Source organism: Nerophis lumbriciformis, linkage group LG33, assembly GCF_033978685.3.
Source record: "Nerophis lumbriciformis linkage group LG33, RoL_Nlum_v2.1, whole genome shotgun sequence".
Lineage (NCBI taxonomy): Eukaryota > Metazoa > Chordata > Actinopteri > Syngnathiformes > Syngnathidae > Nerophis > Nerophis lumbriciformis.
This window is the reverse complement of record NC_084580.2, coordinates 23,710,417-23,730,957: the sequence shown is the minus strand read 5'-3', so window position 1 is coordinate 23,730,957 and position 20,541 is coordinate 23,710,417. Positions and strand designations below refer to the sequence as shown.

The following is a 20,541-nucleotide window of genomic DNA, read 5'->3' as shown; positions in this document are numbered from 1 at the left end:
CTGAATTTAATTATTTGGTTTATGCCCTTAAAGTCTTCCTTTTTTACTGAGTTTGTAAACAATAACAAAATCAACAAAATATATATAATACAAAATGTTGATCAAACCACTGTATCGACCTTATACTGATATTATATTTGGTGTTGTTACTGTTGATTTTTGTATCGATTGGTCCACATTTGTTTAAATTCAAGAGCTTTAGCAGGGTTTCTGTGGGTCATTAAAAAGCATTAAAAGTCATGGACTTTCCCAAAAAATAAAAGTTGAAGTACCAATGATTGTCACACACACACTAGGTGTGGGGAAATTTACCTCAGCATTTGACCCATCTCCTTGTTTACCCCCTGGGAGGTGAGGTGAGGGGAACAGTGAGCAGCAGTGGTGGCCGTGTCCGGGAATCAAGGCCTTAAAATGGAGTTAAAAAAGCATTAAATACGATGTCCAGAGGAATTAAACTATTCATGCAATCGTAGACCGGGACTGATATAAATAAATAAAAACCTAATAACTTAATTATTGCCGTCATCAATACATTGCTATGTCCGTGTGTTTCCTTCTTGGTCTGTGGATTTTAAACTGGACTAAGATGTCTCACTCTGTGCATCGCTCTCAGCACCTGAGCATGTTTATTCCACGGTACACTTACATGAACAAAGTGAGCCTCTTGTCATTCATTCACAATCTTTGTTTCGGCTACTTGCAATTCTCCTCCACTTGTTTTCCTGTGTGCAGTAGTGTTGGCGACACTCGCTTTCATGTTGGAGATGGAACTAGTCATTTTAATACAACGCTGAAGTACAGGCCCCCATATAGCTGCCCGGGATATGCCTGTTATATGATTCTTTAATTTTGGGCCTTTTAGAATCAGCATGTTTTCGTCCATTTGTGTCAAGGAGGTGAAATTAGGTCTGAAAACCTTTTGACAAGTTGACTTTTTGTCCATTAGGACTTTTCAAAATGTAGAATACCATCCGCCTTAAACAGAATGTTCTACTTTGAAAGTAAACTGGATCATTTATTTTGTGTTTATGCATGACTTCCTGTCCCACACGAGCATATTTTAGCTCAATTGAACCGCCTTGTTGTGTCGACCACTAAATATAGAAGCCAGGCGGTGGAAACTGACACATTGACTTGAAAACAAAAAACGGAACGAGTCTGTCGCCGTGGCGCCGCCGTTCCACATCTAGTGGAAATCCCCGGTTACACTTACAAACGTTGCTTGGCGAGATCAATGAAGAAAACATAATTCGGGTTCAAGGCACGAAGCAAAAGGAAATACACTTTCAACCCACAGCACTCGCAGTGAGCGAACTCGACCACAAGATGGCGTCATAGCAGAGACAACAATACAGAATACAGATTTACAATGTAGACAACATCATCTTTTCTCCAAGTTTATACATCAGTAACTGACATTAAAATCACAGGGGGCGCTGGAGTCTATTCCAGCTGCACTCAGGTAGAATGGAATTTATGGCAAAATAGATTTTAGGCCATATCGCCCATCCCTCGTAAAAAGTGGTCTTCTTTTCCTGTGAATAATGTTGTAAAGAGCAGTGTGTTTGTTTTCAGGACAATTCATATAATAACTTGTTATTTTAAGTACATGTAAACGTACTGAATGTCTCATGTGACTGAGCAAATCTGGACATTTCTCAAGCATGTTTGTCATTTTGTGTCCTGCAGACGTCTGTGAAGAACAACTTCTGCCTGAAAAACAGGAGTGTAGCTTCAGGATGGTGAAGGAGGATCCATCAAAGAGGAAGACCAGGCGCCACAGACCCTCTGGTGTCTCCTTTTCCTCTTTGACACAGACCCTGCCCTGTAAAAAGGAAGAGGAAGACTCACTGACGGAAGAAGAGGAACACGGCATCAGTCAGCCTAAATGGTTGGTGGAGTTCCCAGTGACTGGTGTCCCTGTGAAGAGTGAAGATGATGAGGTCAAAGGTGAAAGTGAGGAGAAGAGCAGCAGCTCAACACAACACATGACAACAGAAGCTGATGGAGACCACTGTGGAGGATCACAAGCAGACAAGCTCTTAGCTCCACTATCAGATAGTGAGGACACAACGTCACACTCTCCTGACACTGATGATGAAGACTCTAAAGATGATAAGACATGTCACACTGACAACACTCACTTCAAATGTTCTCACTGTGACAAATCCTTTCATTCCCGTTCTTATCTAAAAGTACACATGAGAACACACACTGGAGAAAAACCGTTTTCCTGCTCAGAATGTGGTAAAAGTTTTACTAGCAGTAAGAGTTTCAAAGTACACATGAGAATACACACTGGTGAAAAACCTTTTCCCTGTTCAATCTGTGGTAAAGGTTTTGTAGAAAGTCGCAACTTGAAAGTACACATGAGAACACACACTGGTGAAAAACCTTTTATCTGTTCAATCTGTGGTGAAGGTTTTGTACAAAGTCCCAATTTGAAAGTACACATGACAACACACACCGGTGAAAAACCTTTTATTTGTTCAATCTGTGGTAAAGGTTTTGTACGAGGTAACCATTTGAAAGTACACATGAGAATACACACTGGTGAAAAACCTTTTTCTTGTTCAATCTGTGGTAAAGGTTTTGCACACAGTTCTTGTTTGAAAAAACACAGAACAAGACACGCTGGAGAAAAATCTTTTATCTGTTCAATCTGTAGTAAAGGTTTTGTTTTAAGTAACTATTTGCAAGTGCACATGAGAACACACATTGGTGAAAAACCTTTTTCCTGTTCAATCTGTGGTAAAGGTTTTGTTCTAAGTAGCTATTTGAAATTACACATGAGAAGACACACTGGTGAAAAACCTTATATCTGTTCAATGTGTAGTAAAGGTTTTGTAGAAATTCGCAAATTGACAGAACACATGAGAACACACACTGGTGAAAAACCTTTTTCTTGTTCACTCTGTGGCTCATCTTTTACAAGGAAGGAATATTTGAAAGTGCACATTAGAACACACACTGGTGAAAAAACTGTTTCCTGTTCAATCTGTGGTAAAGGTTTTTTAGAAAGTCGCAATTTGAAAGTACACATGAGAACACACACTGGTGAAAAACCTTTTATCTGTTCAATCTGTGGTAAAGGTTTTGCACAATCTAACCATTTGACAAGACACATGAGAACACACACTGGTGAAAAACCTTTTTCTTGTTCAATCTGTGGCTTATCTTTTACAAGGAAGGAATATTTGAAAGTGCACATGAGAACACACACTGGTGGAAAACCTTTTTCCTGTTGAATCTGTGGCAAAGGTTTTTACAGAAAATCAGTGTTTGAAAAAACACACAAGAGAACACACACTGGTGAAAAATCACATTCCTGTTCAATCTGCAACAAAAGCTTTTGTGAGCGATCAAACCTTGTAGCACACATGAGAACACACCCAGGAGAGAAAGTGTTGAGTTGCAGTGTGTGTGGTGAAAGATTGTCTTCTAAGTACCAGTGTAAGAAACACAAGTGTGCTGGTGAGAACAGCAGCAGCAAATGAAACTGCAGGATTTGAAATAAACTGTCAAGTCTTTAATTTGGACTTTCTAACAACATCAGCACATATAACATGTGTGACATTGTTGTATGATGTATGTATTGATGTATGCAAATATGATGTAATGGATAAGAATGTCTGATGCTGGATGTCAATAAAAATAATAATTTGCAAGTAAAAAATGTATCTAAATGAAGTAACAGTAGTTGTATTGATAGAAGTAGTACTCACTTCTCTCTTGCGGACTGTAGCCTCCACCTAAAAGACAACAATCCTGCCTTCCAGTCACAGTGTGCTGACATGACACTAGATTTCTTATCCCTCATTATCCAGGGTGTCAATCTTGGCCCAGCTCATTTCTGAGAGTCCATTTGTCACATCTGGTTACACCTTATGCCTTATGTTTGCCTTTTGTTAGTGTTTAGTGTTTTAGTTCCTGTCCTGTGCTTTTATTTTGGCGGCTCTTCCGGTTTTGTTGGTGTTTTCCCATGGCTGCTTCACTTCTGTCCCCGAGCATTTCCCCTCACCTGTTTTCTGTTTGCAATCAAGACTAATTAAATCGATCCTTTTGCTACCTTCGTTGTCCGGATATTATTCTTTGTTCACGGGTGACGATCGACTATACTTTTTGATGCCAATCTCTAGTACGCACGTACTTTGTGGACGCCGTCTGCTCCACATTTCCTGTGAGTGTTTTGCTGGGTTTCAGCAGTTTGTTTTGTTTTCTTCATAGTTCCCTGTTGCTCTCGGTTTTTGTTCTTTTATCAATAAATATCCCTTTTTTTAACTGCACAGTGCCACCTCGTTCGTGTGCATCTTAAAAATCACTAAAGGATTTTATGTAGCATTCCCAATTTCCAGTTTTTGGTGAATTCTTGTGAAATTTCCACTGTCATGTTACTCTTTATAGTTAATTAATTAGTAAATTAAGAAAATATTTACTGCATACTTGCCAACCCTCCCGAATTTTCCAGGAGACTCCCGAAATTCAGCACCTCTCCCGAAAACCTCCCGGGACAAATATTCTCCCGAAAATCTCCCGATTTTCAGCCGGAGCTGGAGGCCACGCCCCCCCCCCCCCCCCCCCAGCTCCATGCGGACCTGAGTGAGGACAGCCTTTTTTCACGACGAGAGGACAACAGGGTGACAAGAACTAAATCATCCAAACAAGAGATACATTGTATTATTATGTTTATCTTACCTAAAAATAAATATATTTATTAATTAATTAAAAAATAAATAAATAAATACATTTTTACTATATTTTGCTAAAAACATCAAAATTAATTATATTTTTATTTGTATTTTTTCTGACTCCTTATTACATACAGCCATAGAATTATACATTAAAATAAACATTTGAAATAATTAATTTTAAATGATCATAATAATTCATTTAAAATGACCATATTTAATTATTAAAATAATTGCTTGTTTATCAACAACTTTAGCATTTTATTCATTACATTTTGAAGCTCTCAGAAGCCAAGTTATGTTATATTCCTTAATATTTATTTATGCAAGTTTGAAGTATCAATTATCTAAACAGTTTTGTTTGCATATTTTCAGGATATATATATATATATATATATATATATATATATATATATATATATATGAATTACTTGACTTGGTGAATTCTAGCTTTCAATATACTCCTCCCCTCTTAACCACGCCCCCAACCACGCCCCGCCCCACCCCCGACCACGCCTTCACCCCCCACCTCCCGAAATCGGAGGTCTCAAGGTTGGCAAGTATGATTTACTGGGTCCTGCTGCTAGTTCCCATTTTGTGGTGTAATTTTGTTAACTGTTAAGGAAAGTATTTAATCTTAAATATATAAACAATCCTCCATATTGGCAGCCATAGTGATTAATTTATTCAGCAGAGCAATAAAACTTGGATCCGACAAAAAAGTAAAGACAAATGCTATCTTCCTCGCTGCTAAAACATGATAGCAACATGCATCTGCTAGCTCATGATCGCCCCCACTTCTCAGTGTGGCGAGTTGGAGTACTACAAGAGGCACTCTAATACAGTGCTTTAATCTGTATTTTTAGTCTTATTATCAAGGAATAATGAGGTCACATTTATATTAAAACATTAATGCTAAGGTTTCGTCCAGTATTGGGCCGGTGATGATGATGATGATGAAGATGTATCTGTGCAAGTGAACAATTGCATCCACAAGGGACAACAACCCTTTCCACAGACTACACACACACACACCAAAAACATAAATCTCAGAAGCCAACAACAATATATTTGAATAAAACTTTAGGATTAAAAGTGAAGATGTGAGGTGAAATAAGTACAAATGCAGCAATAAAAACAAGCAACTCCACTCACGATGGCTCTAAAGTTCAGTGATGTGTTGCTAACTTCAGCCTTTTTCTTCTTTGTTGATGTTCTGCAGTAGTTAACATCCATGATGTAACAATGCTGCTAATCTACCAGAGTCCACATTTTGTTAACCATTTTATTCATTCTTACTTTTAATTGGATAATAACATCAATAAAATAAAATGGAAAAAATGTGTGAGAAAAAAACAAATGAAAATAATAAAATGTCCTCTGTTTAACAATGAGAACATAGAATAAAATAGTATCAATCAATCTTTATTTATATAGCCCTAAATCACAAGTGTCTCAAAGGGCTGCACAAGCCACAACGACATCCTCGGTACAAAGCCCACATACGGGCAAGGAAAAACTCACCCCAGTGGGACGTCGATGTGAATGACTATGAGAAACCTTGGAGAGGACCGCATATGTGGGTAACCCCCCCCCCCCCCCCCCTCTAGGGGAGACCGAAAGCAATGGATGTCGAGTGGGTCTGACATAATATTGTGAGAGTCCAGTCCATAGTGGATCCAACATAATAGTAAGAGTCCAGTCCATAGTGGGGCCAGCAGGACACCATCCCGAGCGGAGACGGGTCAGCAGCGCAGAGATGTTCCCAGCCAATGCACAGGCGAGCGGTCCACCCCGGGTCCTGACTCTGGACAGCCAGCACTTCATCCATGGCCACCGGACCTGTGCCCCCCCCCCCTCAAGGAAAAGGGGAGCAGAGGAGAAAAGAAAAGAAACAGCAGATCAACTGGTCTAACAGTAATAGTAGCTACGTATATAATATTCAATAAATGCACACAACTTAAAAAGTAACTACAGGACAACATATAAGACTAGAAGATGAGAAGCACTACATACAACATCAAATATACATTCATATTAAACATGCTGGGTTTTTAAACTACATTTAGCACAATCTCTGTTTACGTGTGTGAGGAGGCGGGGCCGGAGGACCGACGGCGAGGCGTGTTGCGCCGGAGCCCGCTCCAAGATGGCGGCGAGGAGGCGGGGCCGGAGGACCGACGGCGAGGCGTGTTGCGCCGGAGCCCGCTCCAAGATGGCGGCGAGGAGGCGGGGACGGCGAGCAAGCGGCGAGACCGGGCGCCCCGAGAGCGACGCGGTAATCCTGACCAAGTGCGGGGATCGCGCACCCGGTCACAATCAGCTAATCCCCTCGCGGTGTTCAAAAAGACAGCAGCCGAGAACGACGGGGCAGAAGGAGGTGGAGAGCCAGAAGTGCACGAGGAGCGAGAGCGAACGAAAGCAAGACGACGACGACGACGCGGCCGGCTGAAAAGTTGGAGCGGACCGGAGAGCGAGCAGGGGAAGAGGACGGAGCTGAAAAGTGACGCAACCTGAAGACAAATTCATGCCATCCTTTTCTCCTACCCAGGCCCGGCCCTAACCAATCTGGCGCCCTAGGCAAGATTTTAGGTGGCGCCCCCCCACATCGGCAGTGAAGTGTATATACTCACAAGAAACCGAATAGCTTTGTCTTTGACCTTTTTTTTTTTACTTACAACTATACCTAATATATAAAGGGGTGGAAAGGTGACTATTACCTGCAGGGCAAATATAGCTAACCAGAAGGCAATAACAATGTAAACAAAAAACAGCTGCTTAAAAGATCTAATACAAATGTCCCTGAGGAATGTAAGGTGGGAGTACTGTAATTACCTAACGTTACATTATTATTTTCCATAACAATTTAGCCCCCTCCACAATATTAACCCGACGTTAAAACAGAACTAGCTATTTATTGATTAGCAATTGCCGAATCATGTAACATTAGCTTAATGCTAAAAAGCCAGGTTACTATCACATTCTGTAACAGACAAATAATTTCATGTAGGCTCACCTATCTGCTACCTAGCTCTGTCTTTTCTCGTTTGTCCTCCTCTTCTTTTCTCTTTTTTCTTCCCTGGGCACCTGACAGTTTTGGCTGTTTTGACACCTTGTGTTGATTTTTTGATGTGGTGACGTCCAAAAAGAGTCATGATACGGGAAGGGAGGGGGCGCACCGTGCGGGGGGAGAGGGGGGGCGTAATGTTGTAACAAATATTTCTATTAAATAGGCTTTACTTTGCATTTTAATTAACGTGGGATTATTTTTTGTATTTAGAAATAATAGTACCAACTTTTTTTTTTTTTTTTCTCCAACATTTGTGGCACTGGCGTGGCGCCCCCTGATGGACGGCGCCCTTAGCATTTGCCTATACGGCCTATGCCACGGCCGGCCCTGCTCCTACCCAACAGTCATAAATAAAGAGAGGGTCTGGCAAAAAGTAAACAGTGTCTTTTACTAACAAAGTGTTTTGGTAGTCCTCAGCCTTTTCCTCCTTCACCTCTTGTTCGCTTTTCTTGGCTTGGACTCCCATTTCCCACGCAGCAAAAGTCCTGGCAGTAATATATATTTTTTTATTTCCGAATGCCTTGAATCCACAACGACACAAATGGGCTTTCAATGAGTCAACACTCCATCGCATAAAATATTAAAAGCCGACATTTGCTTCCAAATCAACACCACTCGGTAATAAAGAAGACATTTTCTCGGTTTGTTTATCCCTCTCGACCTTTGACCCGTCAATTGAGAGTCTCGCGAGAACGAGACCACTGAATCCTCAACTGGTCCATCCAAAGAAGACGAAGGAGTCAAAAGCAAAATGGCGTTTGACAGAGAAGGCCTAAACGTGGCCACTGGCCATTATTGTTTCTCTATTTGTATTTAGTGCATACATGTACGCATATATGTCGTGTAGTAGATGAAACATTGTTTGTATCCGGATACATTAGTCTGAGCGCACTTTATCAAGTCTTGTGCTAGTTAGCTTAGCTTGCTAGTTAGCTTAGCTTGTTAGCTGCTAACAAAGAGACGCGGACGTTATCAACACATCGCTAAGTAGAGATCAAATGTGAGTGTAAAGTGTTGTGATTGTGGGAAAATGTGCGAAAGAACGATAGCAAAGTATGAGGAGGAACTTTGTCCAACAAAAGAGGAGAAGGAGCGACAACATCAACTACTGGACGCTGTTTTCAAGAAACATCAAGTTGTGTTACACAGAACAGGTTTGTTGACTTCTTACTCTCACATCTTTACTAACTTTATATTTCATTAGTAACACTTTTCTTCAATAGGAAGATGCTTTGTCTTGTGGGGATGATGCAATGCTTTCATTTAGATTCTTCATGAAAACGAGACAGTTTGAGGTTGATGTTCCTCTCAGTTTGTAACAATGTGTGAGTGATTGATTGAAGGACTTATGAGAAGTTTGCATAGGAAAGGGTACACTTTCATCACGGTACACATTCACTGCTACAAGAAAGCCTGACATGGTTTCACTTGAAATGTTTGTTCACTCACACAGAACACAGTACTATGTAGAACGTAGCATTTAAAATACAAATATACGGCAAGAAAATAAATAAAAATATAATTATATTCCCAGTTACGAGTAGCCACAACCTGTAATGTCTTTTCAAAGCAACTTTGAAGGAAGTAAGGGATTTACACTCCTTTATGGCTATTGATACAGAGTTCCACATATTGGTGGTATAGCAGGCAAACAAATTAGAACCTTTTTTGGAGTGAAATCTGGGTTGAATGTGATTTGTACAACTACCTCTGGTGTTATAATGGTCAATATATTTAACATTTTGGAAGTATCTACTCAGCTGCATGGGTATTTTAATGGAATGGTGTACGATATCAGATTGATACCCAAATTTCTGGTTTAATCCAAAACTAATGTAAAGTATCAAACAACAGAAGAATTAGTGATTATTACATTTTAACAGAAGTGTAGATAGAACATGTTAAAACAGAAAATAAGCAGATGTTAACAGTAAATGAACAAGTAGATTAATAATCTATTGTCTACCACTTGTCATTTAATAATTTTGACAAAATAATAGAATATAAATGACACAATATTTTACTGCAGATGTCAACAGACTAAATTAGGAGCTTTTGTTTGTTGACTTACTACTAAAAGACAAGTTGTCTAGTATGTTCATTATTTTATTTAAGGAAAAACTTGCAATAATAAACATATGTTTAATGTACCCTAAGATTTTTTGTTAAAATAAAGCCAATAATGCACTTTTTTGTGGTATCGAAATACATTTTGGTACCAAAAGTTGGTATCAGGACAACACTAGTAAGAACATAATTTGTCGGTTGATTCTTTGACTACCTTAGTAGTCATTTCTTTCCCGGAGAGATTAGTCTCTACGATGCAGCCAAGATAGGTAATCTCATTTTTGTTTGTTATAATATTGTCACCCACTTTTACTGTGAAGTTATCTACTTTTCTGAGGTCAGGAATTGACCCAAAGACCTGTGTACTTGCAAGTACCTGCGTGAGTCTTAATTTGCCAGTTTGTCATTGAAAGCCTTGCTAGTCTAGGTCTTGAGGATTGTAGCTTTGCTTGTTTTGTGGCCGTCAGCCTCAGTTCTATGTTCTTTACGGGTACAGAAAATGATGAAATGATCACTTAAGCCGCATACAGTAGTTCCACTTGTGGTGATCTTAGACTGGTCAGAAGTAACAACGAGATCTATGAAGGTTTAAAAGGACTCACTCACCCTGGTAGTTTGCTTAATGAGCTAAGTGAGGCAATGTTGGTGGCACAGCTTAGTGAAGGTTTTAAAAATGGGTGCATCCTTTCAGGACATATCTGTGTTCCAGTCCCCAAGAAGATGTAAACCTGTATCAACATGTTTACACAAAACTCACACACTCACCAAATACATTTTATACTGTAATCAAATCTAATTAAAGTAAACATTTATTTTCAATAATTAAAGCAGTCAACACTTGATTTATTAAAAGAACATAAAGGTGACTGACTTTACTTCAGTGTGTCGTAGATGGTCTCTAATTCCTAAAGAGGAATTGTTGATGGAGATACTCCATAAAACACCACTTAGTAAATTAGTTTTGGTAAAAGTTCCTTTTGGCCCAGCCAACAAAATGACCACAAAAAAGTATTTTGCATGATGACAAAAACATACTATTTAAGTGATTTTGGAATTAGATTTTTTATTTCCATGATATTGAAGTTATGGTAATGACTATGTCATTACAAGATTGTGGTTAAGTTTAGAGATAACGTTTAGGTGTCATAGACCGTATACACAATAAAATATTTACACACTTTACATCAGTGAGTGTAAAGTTAAGAATGCCTCAATCAATGCTGCCTCATATTTGTAAAACACTTTTCAAATTGCCCCCCATCAAATTTCCAAGTCCGTTTTCGTACTCACTTTTTAATAAATTGTAGTGACTGGGACAAAAGGAAGTATTTCTCGTATTTTTATTGGTTGTTTTGCTACACATTTTAAACACAACACACAAATATTCTCACTGTGTTAAGAGTGTCAGTCCAAAACTATTTCTATTCTCTCTTAATCTTATTTACTTATTTACCCAACAGACATCCAGCAGCCCCCTCACATGAAAGAGGAAGAGGAGGAAGTGTGGATCACTCAGGAGGGAGAGTGTCTTCTAGGGCAGGAGGAGGATGATGTCAGCAAGTTTCCACTGACTGTTGTCTCTGTGAAGACTGAAGAGCATGAAGACAAACCACCTGAGTCCTCACAGCTTCATCACAGTCCAAGTAAGCACATATCATTTTATTCTCAGGGCATTCAATCCATCACAACTGGACTGTTCACTTTGTCTTAGAAGACGTTTGTCCTCTCATCCAAGTAGGCTTCATCACTTCATGCTCATAGATTTAAAGTCTTAAATCTAATCACTGGAATTTAGAGGGGAACTGCACTTTTTGGGGATTTTTTTCTATCGTTCACAATCATTAAAGACATGACGATGGATATATACAGGTAAAAGCCAGTAAATTAGAATATTTTGAAAAACTTGATTTATTTCAGTAATTGCATTCAAAAGGTGTAACTTGTACATTATATTTATTCATTGCACACAGACTGATGCATTCAAATGTTTATTTCATTTAATTTTGATGATTTGAAGTGGCAACAAATGAAAATCCAAAATTCCGTGTGTCACAAAATTAGAATATTGTGTAAGGCTAATACAAAAAAGAGATTTTTTAGAAATGTTGGCCAACTGAAAAGTATGAAAATGAAAAATATGAGCATGTACAATACTCAATACTTGGTTGGAGCTCCTTTTGCCTCAATTACTGCGTTAATGCGGCGTGGCATGGAGTCGATGAGTTTCTGGCACTGCTCAGGTGTTATGAGAGCCCAGGTTGCTCTGATAGTGGCCTTCAACTCTTCTGCGTTTTTGGGTCTGGCATTCTGCATCTTCCTTTTCACAATACCCCACAGATTTTCTATGGGGCTAAGGTCAGGGGAGTTGGCGGGCCAATTTAGAACAGAAATACCATGCTCCGTAAACCAGGCACGGGTAGATTTTGCGCTGTGTGCAGGCGCCAAGTCCTGTTGGAACTTGAAATCTCCATCTCCATAGAGCAGGTCAGCAGCAGGAAGCATGAAGTGCTCTAAAACTTGCTGGTAGACGGCTGCGTTGACCCTGGATCTCAGGAAACAGAGTGGACCGACACCAGCTGGACTGCTGCTGAGTGGTCCAAAGTCATGTTTTCTGACGAAAGCAAATTTTGCATTTCCTTTGGAAATCGAGGTCCCAGAGTCTGGAGGAAGACAGGAGAGGCACAGGATCCACGTTGCCTGAAGTCTAGTGTAAAGTTTCCACCATCAGTGATGGTTTGGGGTGCCATGTCATCTGCTGGTGTCGGTCCACTCTGTTTCCTGAGATCCAGGGTCAACGCAGCCGTCTACCAGCAAGTTTTAGAGCACTTCATGCTTCCTGCTGCTGACCTGCTCTATGGAGATGGAGATTTCAAGTTCCAACAGGACTTGGCGCCTGCACACAGCGCAAAATCTACCCGTGCCTGGTTTACGGACCATGGTATTTCTGTTCTAAATTGGCCCGCCAACTCCCCTGACCTTAGCCCCATAGAAAATCTGTGGGGTATTGTGAAAAGGAAGATGCAGAATGCCAGACCCAAAAACGCAGAAGAGTTGAAGGCCACTATCAGAGCAACCTGGGCTCTCATAACACCTGAGCAGTGCCAGAAACTCATCGACTCCATGCCACGCCGCATTAACGCAGTAATTGAGGCAAAAGGAGCTCCAACCAAGTATTGAGTATTGTACATGCTCATATTTTTCATTTTCATACTTTTCAGTTGGCCAACATTTCTAAAAATCCCTTTTTTGTATTAGCCTTAAGTAATATTCTAATTTTGTGACACACGGAATTTTGGATTTTCATTTGTTGCCACTTCAAATCATCAAAATTAAATGAAATAAACATTTGAATGCATCAGTCTGTGTGCAATGAATAAATATAATGTACAAGTTACACCTTTTGAATGCAATTACTGAAATAAATATAGTTTTTCAAAATATTCTAATTTACTGGCTTTTACCTGTGTGTATATATATATATATATATATATATATATATATATATATATATATATATATATATATATATATATATATGTATATTTAAAATCACATTCTAACTCATAAATGTAAATAAAAGTCCACTTGCAATGGAGCCAATGGGAGGTCCTCTATAACCATCCAAAAAGCACCAACAATACTCCATTTGCATTTTGTGGCTTGAATAGCAAGCAAGTATTAGTGATATTGTTATTATAAGTGCTAACGCAGACAAACTATTTATAGCTCGTGTGTCTATGTTGACATCACCGGCTGGTGAGCTTCTTCCTCGCCTCGGTGCTGGTGAAAGATTATTCCAGAATCGTACCTCTCACCTGGATAGCAGAAGGATGAGGATGTACTCTGACAAGTTGGTACCCTTTGACAGCCAATTTAGACCCGAAAAGACACTTGGCTTCACTCCCCTATTCCGTGCGACGATTATGAAACATTCTTCATCTAAACAAGAATATAACAACATTCTATCAGTCTCCATCATAGTGACAGCAGACCTTGTACAGTAAGTGATGTTTTATTATGTTTGTTGGCTCTCAGGAAGTCTGCAGTGTGTAATATTCAGTGATGTTAAAAAAAAAGGCAAACGTCGTGATGCATTTTTTAAATGAATGCGCTTATGAGCAAAAATACGTAAATATTACATATTTTAAAAAAATATGCCTGTTAGTTACTAAATGACATATATACCTACTGCATGTACAAAAACAAGCACCTGGGGATAGGCTCCTCCCACCTCCAAAGACATGCACCTGGGGATAGGTTGATTGGCGAGACTAAATTGGCCCTAGTGTGTGAATGTGAGTGTGAATGTTGTCTGTCTATCTGTGTTGGCCCTGCGATGAGGAAGCAACTTGTCCAGGGTGTACGCCGCCTTCCGTCCGAATGCAGCTGAGATAGGCTCCAGCACCCCCCGCGACCCCAGAAGGGACAAGCGGTAGAAAATGGATGGATGGATGTACATAAAACCTTAAGTGTTTGGGTGCTTTTTAAGTTCTAGTTAGAACAGAATAGTGCGGCTCTAATAGCCTCTATTGGAAGCAGACTTTTGATCGCATTTATTTACTATTTAGAATGCATAAAAAATAAAAATGTGTGTTCTTGATAGGCAAAATAAATAAAAGTGTGGTTCCCTTTTAAGTGAAGTATTTTCATTTAGCGCTTTTCTCTAGTGACTCAGAGCGCTTTACATAGTGAAAGCCATTATCCAAGTTACATTTAAACCAGTGTGGGTGGCACTGGGAGCAGGTGAGTAAAGTACTTTGCCCAAGGACACAACGGCAGTGACTAGGATCAAACCTGGAACCGTCGAGTTGCTGGCACGGGCGCATACCAACCGAGCCACGCCGGCTTAGAATGTATTAAAATCTATCAAAATCTCGTAAAAATTGTAAATACATCCTAGAAATGTCTCAATAATTCCATGAACTATATTTTTATTTAGGAACTTTCTAATGTAACGTGTTTCTATCTACACTTCTGTTAAAATGTAATAATCCCTTGTTCTTCTCTTTTGTTAAAATGTAATAATCACTTGTTTTGTTGTTTGATACTTTAGTTTTGGCTGATACTACAAATGTAGGTATCGATCCAGTACCAAGTAATTACAGGGGCAGTATCGGTCATACCAATGCGGATACTGATGTTAAAATTTTTCAAGATAATTGAATAATTACATTTTTGTTGGCAATCATAATCAGACAAAAACACAGGATGGTGGTGTTAGAATATCAATTGAATATTTAAATATGGCTCTGAATTTAATTATTTGGTTTATGCCCTTAAAGTCTTCCTTTTTTACTGAGTTTGTAAACAATAACAAAATCAACAAAATATATATAATAAAAAATGTTGATCAAACCACTGTATCGACCTTATACTGATATTATATTTGGTGTTGTTACTGTTGATTTTTGTATCGATCGGTCCACATTTGTTTAAATTCAAGAGCTTTAGCAGGGTTTCTGTGGGTCATTAAAAAGCATTAAAAGTCATGGACTTTCCCAAAAAATAAAAGTTGAAGTACCAATGATTGTCACACACACACTAGGTGTGGTGAAATTTACCTCAGCATTTGACCCATCTCCTTGTTTACCCCCTGGGAGGTGAGGTGAGGGGAGCAGTGAGCAGCAGTGGTGGCCGCATCCGGGAATCAAGGCCTTAAATGGTGTTAAAAAAGCATTAAATACGATGTCCAGAGGAATTAAACTATTCATGCAATCTTAGGCCGGGACAGATATAAATGAATAAAAACCTAATGACTTAATTCTTGCCGTCATCAATAAATTGCTATGTCCGTGTGTTTCCTTCTTGGTCTGTGGATTTTAAACTGGACTAAGATGTCTCACTCTGTGCATCGCTCTCAGCACCTGAGCATGTTTATTCCACAGTAGACTTACATGAACAAAGTGAGCCTCTTGTCAGTCATTCACAATCTTTGTTTCGACTACTTGCAATTCTCCTCCACACGTTTTCCTGTGTGCAGTAGTGTTGGCGACACTCGCTTTCATGTTGGAGATGGAACTAGTCATTTTAATACAACGCTGAAGTACAGGCCCCCATATAACTGCCCGGGATATGCCTGTTATATGATTTTTTAATTTTGGGCCTTTTAGAATCAGCATGTTTTCGTCCATTTGTGTCAAGGAGGTGAAATTAGGTCTGAAAACCATTTGACAAGTTGACTTTTTGTCCATTAGGACTTTTCAAAATGTAGAATACCATCCGCCTTAAACAGAATGTTCTACTTTGAAAGTAAACTGGATCATTTATTTTGTGTTTATGCATGACTTCCTGTCCCACACGAGCAGATTTTAGCTCAATTGAACCGCCTTGTTGTGTCGACCACTAAATATAGAAGCCAGGCGGTGGAAACTGACACATTGACTTGAAGAAGAAAAAACGGAACGAGTCTGTCGCCGTGGCGCCGCCGTTCCACATCTAGTGGAAATCCCCGGTTACACTTACAAACGTTGCTTGGTGAGATCAATGAAGAAACTATAATTCGGGTTCAAGGCACGAAGCGAAAGGAAATACACTTTCAACCTACAGCACTCGCAGTGAGCAAACTCGACCACAAGATGGCGTCATAGCAGAGACAACAATACAGAATACAGATTTACACTGTAAACAACCTCATCTTTTCTCCAAGTTTATACATCAGTAACTGACATTAAAATCACAGGGGGCGCTGGAGCCTATCCCAGCTGCACTCAGGTGGAAGGGAATTTATAGCAATATAGATTTTAGGCCATATTGCCCATCCCTCGTAAAAAGTAGTCTTCTTTTCCTGTGAATAATGTTGTAAAGAGCAGTGTGTTTGTTTTCAGGAAAATTCATATAATAACTTGTTTGTTTTATGTACATGTAAACGTACTGAATGTCTCATGTGACTGAGCAAATCTGGACATTTCTCAAGCATGTTTGTCATTTTGTGTCCTGCAGACGTCTGTGAAGAACAACTTCTGCCTGAAAAACAGGAGTGTAGCTTCAGGATGGTGAAGGAGGATCCATCAAAGAGGAAGACCAGGCGCCACAGACCCTCTGGTGTCTCCTTTTCCTCTTTGACACAGACCCTGCCCTGTAAAAAGGAAGAGGAAGACTCACTGACGGAAGAAGAGGAACACGGCATCAGTCAGCCTAAATGGTTGGTGGAGTTCCCAGTGACTGGTGTCCCTGTGAAGAGTGAAGATTATGAGGTCAAAGGTGAAAGTGAGGAGAAGAGCAGCAGCTCAACACAACACATGACAACAGAAGCTGATGGAGACCACTGTGGAGGATCACAAGCAGACAAGCTCTTAGCTCCACTATCAGATAGTGAGGACACAACGTCACACTCTCCTGACACTGATGATGAAGACTCTAAAGATGATAAGACATGTCACACTGACAACACTCACTTCAAATGTTCTCACTGTGACAAATCCTTTCATTCCCGTTCTTATCTAAAAGTACACATGAGAACACACACTGGAGAAAAACCGTTTTCCTGCTCAGAATGTGGTAAAAGTTTTACTAGCAGTAAGAGTTTCAAAGTACACATGAGAATACACACTGGTGAAAAACCTTTTCCCTGTTCAATCTGTGGTAAAGGTTTTGTAGAAAGTCGCAACTTGAAAGTACACATGAGAACACACACTGGTGAAAAACCTTTTATCTGTTCAATCTGTGGTGAAGGTTTTGTACAAAGTCCCAATTTGAAAGTACACATGACAACACACACCGGTGAAAAACCTTTTATTTGTTCAATCTGTGGTAAAGGTTTTGTACGAGGTAACCATTTGAAAGTACACATGAGAATACACACTGGTGAAAAACCTTTTTCTTGTTCAACCTGTGGTAAAGGTTTTGCACACAGTTCTTGTTTGAAAAAACACAGAACAAGACACGCTGGAGAAAAATCTTTTATTTGTTCAATCTGTAGTAAAGGTTTTGTTTTAAGTAACTATTTGCAAGTGCACATGAGAACACACATTGGTGAAAAACCTTTTTCCTGTTCAATCTGTGGTAAAGGTTTTGTTCTAAGTAGCTATTTGAAATTACACATGAGAAGACACACTGGTGAAAAACCTTATATCTGTTCAATGTGTAGTAAAGGTTTTGTAGAAAGTCGCAAATTGACAGAACACATGAGAACACACACTGGTGAAAAACCTTTTTCTTGTTCACTCTGTGGCTCATCTTTTACAAGGAAGGAATATTTGAAAGTGCACATTAGAACACACACTGGTGAAAAAACTGTTTCCTGTTCAATCTGTGGTAAAGGTTTTTTAGAAAGTCGCAATTTGAAAGTACACATGAGAACACACACTGGTGAAAAACCTTTTATCTGTTCAATCTGTGGTAAAGGTTTTACACAATCCAACCATTTGACAAGACACATGAGAACACACACTGGTGAAAAACCTTTTTCTTGTTCAATCTGTGGCTTATCTTTTACAAGGAAGGAATATTTGAAAGTGCACATGAGAACACACACTGGTGAAAAACCTTTTTCCTGTTGAATCTGTGGCAAAGGTTTTTACAGAAAATCAGTGTTTGAAAAGACACATGAGAACACACACTGGTGAAAAATCCGATTCCTGTTCAATCTGCAACAGAAGCTTTTGTGAACGATCAAACCTTGTAGCACACATGAGAACACACCCAGGAAAGTGTTGAGTTGCAGTGTGTGTGGTGAAAGATTGTCTTCTAAGTACCGTACCAGTGTAAGAAACACAAGTGTGCTGGTGAGAACAGCAGCAGCAAATGAAACTGCAGGATTTGAAATAAACTTTAATTTGGACTTTCTAACAACATCAGCACATATAACATGTGTGACATTGTTGTTTGTGTAACAATCTTTTTAATATGCTTCTACATTTATAGATTAAATATTTTATATTAGTGCTTTTTTCAGTCAAGTACATGCATTAATATGCAACATTGTGTACTTTTATTAAACAATGAACAGAACAATTTGACTGAAAAGGTGAGAGTAAACAGTACAAGACATATTTTACATATAATAAACATTTTATGTGTATATATATTCATCATACAATTTTAGACTTATTCCTAATAGTGGTTTGTATAGGTGTTTGAAATGTTGAAGTATTATATAATGTTATTTGTAATTGTTAATGATCCCATAGATTATCACCTTTATATGATATACATATGTACTGGTTCACATCTGAAACATCTTCTGGACCACTTCAGGAAGCATATTATTATTTACTTTATACATCATTTGAACAGTTGTCTTTTATACAATTTAAAATGTGTGACTTTATGAATCATTTGTTGGGTCTCTATAATCCATTTGATTAATTACCTTTATTACTCTCTTTTGTAATATGATGATTGTGTTGTGATTGTTTTATAAATATGTGCCGAGACCTTTATGCAATAAAAAAATGTGTGAGAAAATGGCTGAATTGTTTTAAAAACTTATATTTGTGGATTTAAAAAAAAATCCCCATGGCCTCAATAAATAAACAGGAAGTCCCCGAGAGTACTATGGACTGCATGGTATGCTTTGATACACAATCAACTAAATGATTTATTCTAGTCTTTAATCGTCGGTTCTTCTCTTTAACTACGCAGCTAGAGGAACATGAGGGAAAAGAAGTCGAAAGTGGAGTCATGACAATTTCTTTAACCACAAGAAAGTTGCTGATTTACTTAATAATTGCGTGTTTTTTTCTGGTGTGTAAAAAAAACATTTAGTTATTTAATTTTACATCCTCTCATTTATTTATTTTTTCTCACCTCGGTCTTCGACATACTTAGGCTACTTTTGTATTTCTCTCAGTGTTGGGACATTTGGTTTGAGCATCTTCTTGGTTCAATTTGTGTTTGGAATCACAGAAATACCCGCACACTTTCTGTGCATCTGGTTTTTGGAGTTGTTGGGAAGAAAAAAGTCTGCGATTTGAACCATCCTGGCAGGTGGCTTGTTCAGTCTCCTGACCGTGGCTTTCTCTCAAGGTCACTCCATAATTTTTCACAGAAATGATGCCTTAGCTTGGACATATTACACTCACATGTCTTTCACTTGTTCCCATTCCAAATAATGCTGTTGCTATTACGGCTCTTGTGACGACAGGGAAGTTCTTCTTGGACTGGAATATTTTGGTGTGTATGGTCTACTCTCAGGAACTGTTCCCCACTTCAGTCAGGTAAGCAATATATATATACTGTGTATGAATGTTCTCATTCATCCAGGTCATTGTAATCTCAGGGCATTCAATCGATCGCAACTCGACTGGTTGGTTTGTCTTAGAAGACTATTCGCCTCCGATCTGAGTCGGTTTTAACAGTTCATGCTCATAGACTTAGATTGGTCAGATCTAGTCTTAGACTTAGATTGGTGAGATCTAGTCTAGCGGCTAGTGCCAGAACCCTAAATATGTATACCAGTCCAGTTGCGATTGATTGAATGCCCTGAGATCAACATATATACTGTGCATTCTTCTCAGGAACACGGGGTTGTGAGGGCCATGACTCTGTTTTAGTTCTCAAAGTAAGGTCATACAGCAGGGATATTAAACTTAATTGTTTTGGAGCCCACATTTCCAGAAAGCTAAGAACTAAGGGGCTTCTGTCTTCACTATTAGTCCCATTTTGTATATTCTAGACCAGTGTTTTTCAACCTTTTGTGAGCCAAGGCACATTTTTTTCATTGAAAAAATGCAGAGGCACACCACCAGCAGAAAAAATGAAAATGAAATTCAGCAG

At 39.0% G+C, this 20,541-nt stretch overlaps 2 protein-coding genes and 1 pseudogene across 5 annotated transcripts in view; 2 read left to right on the top strand and 1 right to left on the bottom strand.

The window, feature by feature from the left end:
* Positions 1 to 20,541, bottom strand: part of LOC133575696 (uncharacterized) — a 459,465-nt gene that overhangs the window by 267,334 nt on the left and 171,590 nt on the right. The gene's annotated exons all lie outside the window — the stretch shown is intronic.
* The window catches only part of LOC133575699 (uncharacterized), a 37,005-nt gene that overhangs the window by 4,937 nt on the left and 11,527 nt on the right, over positions 1 to 20,541 (top strand). The window contains exon 3 of one of the 2 annotated variants that reach the window (XM_072912160.1): positions 11,286 to 11,468. In XM_072912160.1, the coding sequence (XP_072768261.1) occupies positions 11,286 to 11,468 (183 nt within the window). Of the gene's footprint in view, positions 1 to 1,689; positions 4,033 to 11,285; positions 11,469 to 20,541 lie in introns of those variants that run through there. The other variant, XM_061928471.2, reaches the window with a different exon arrangement.
* LOC140676631 (uncharacterized) lies at positions 8,622 to 19,224 on the top strand (annotated as a pseudogene).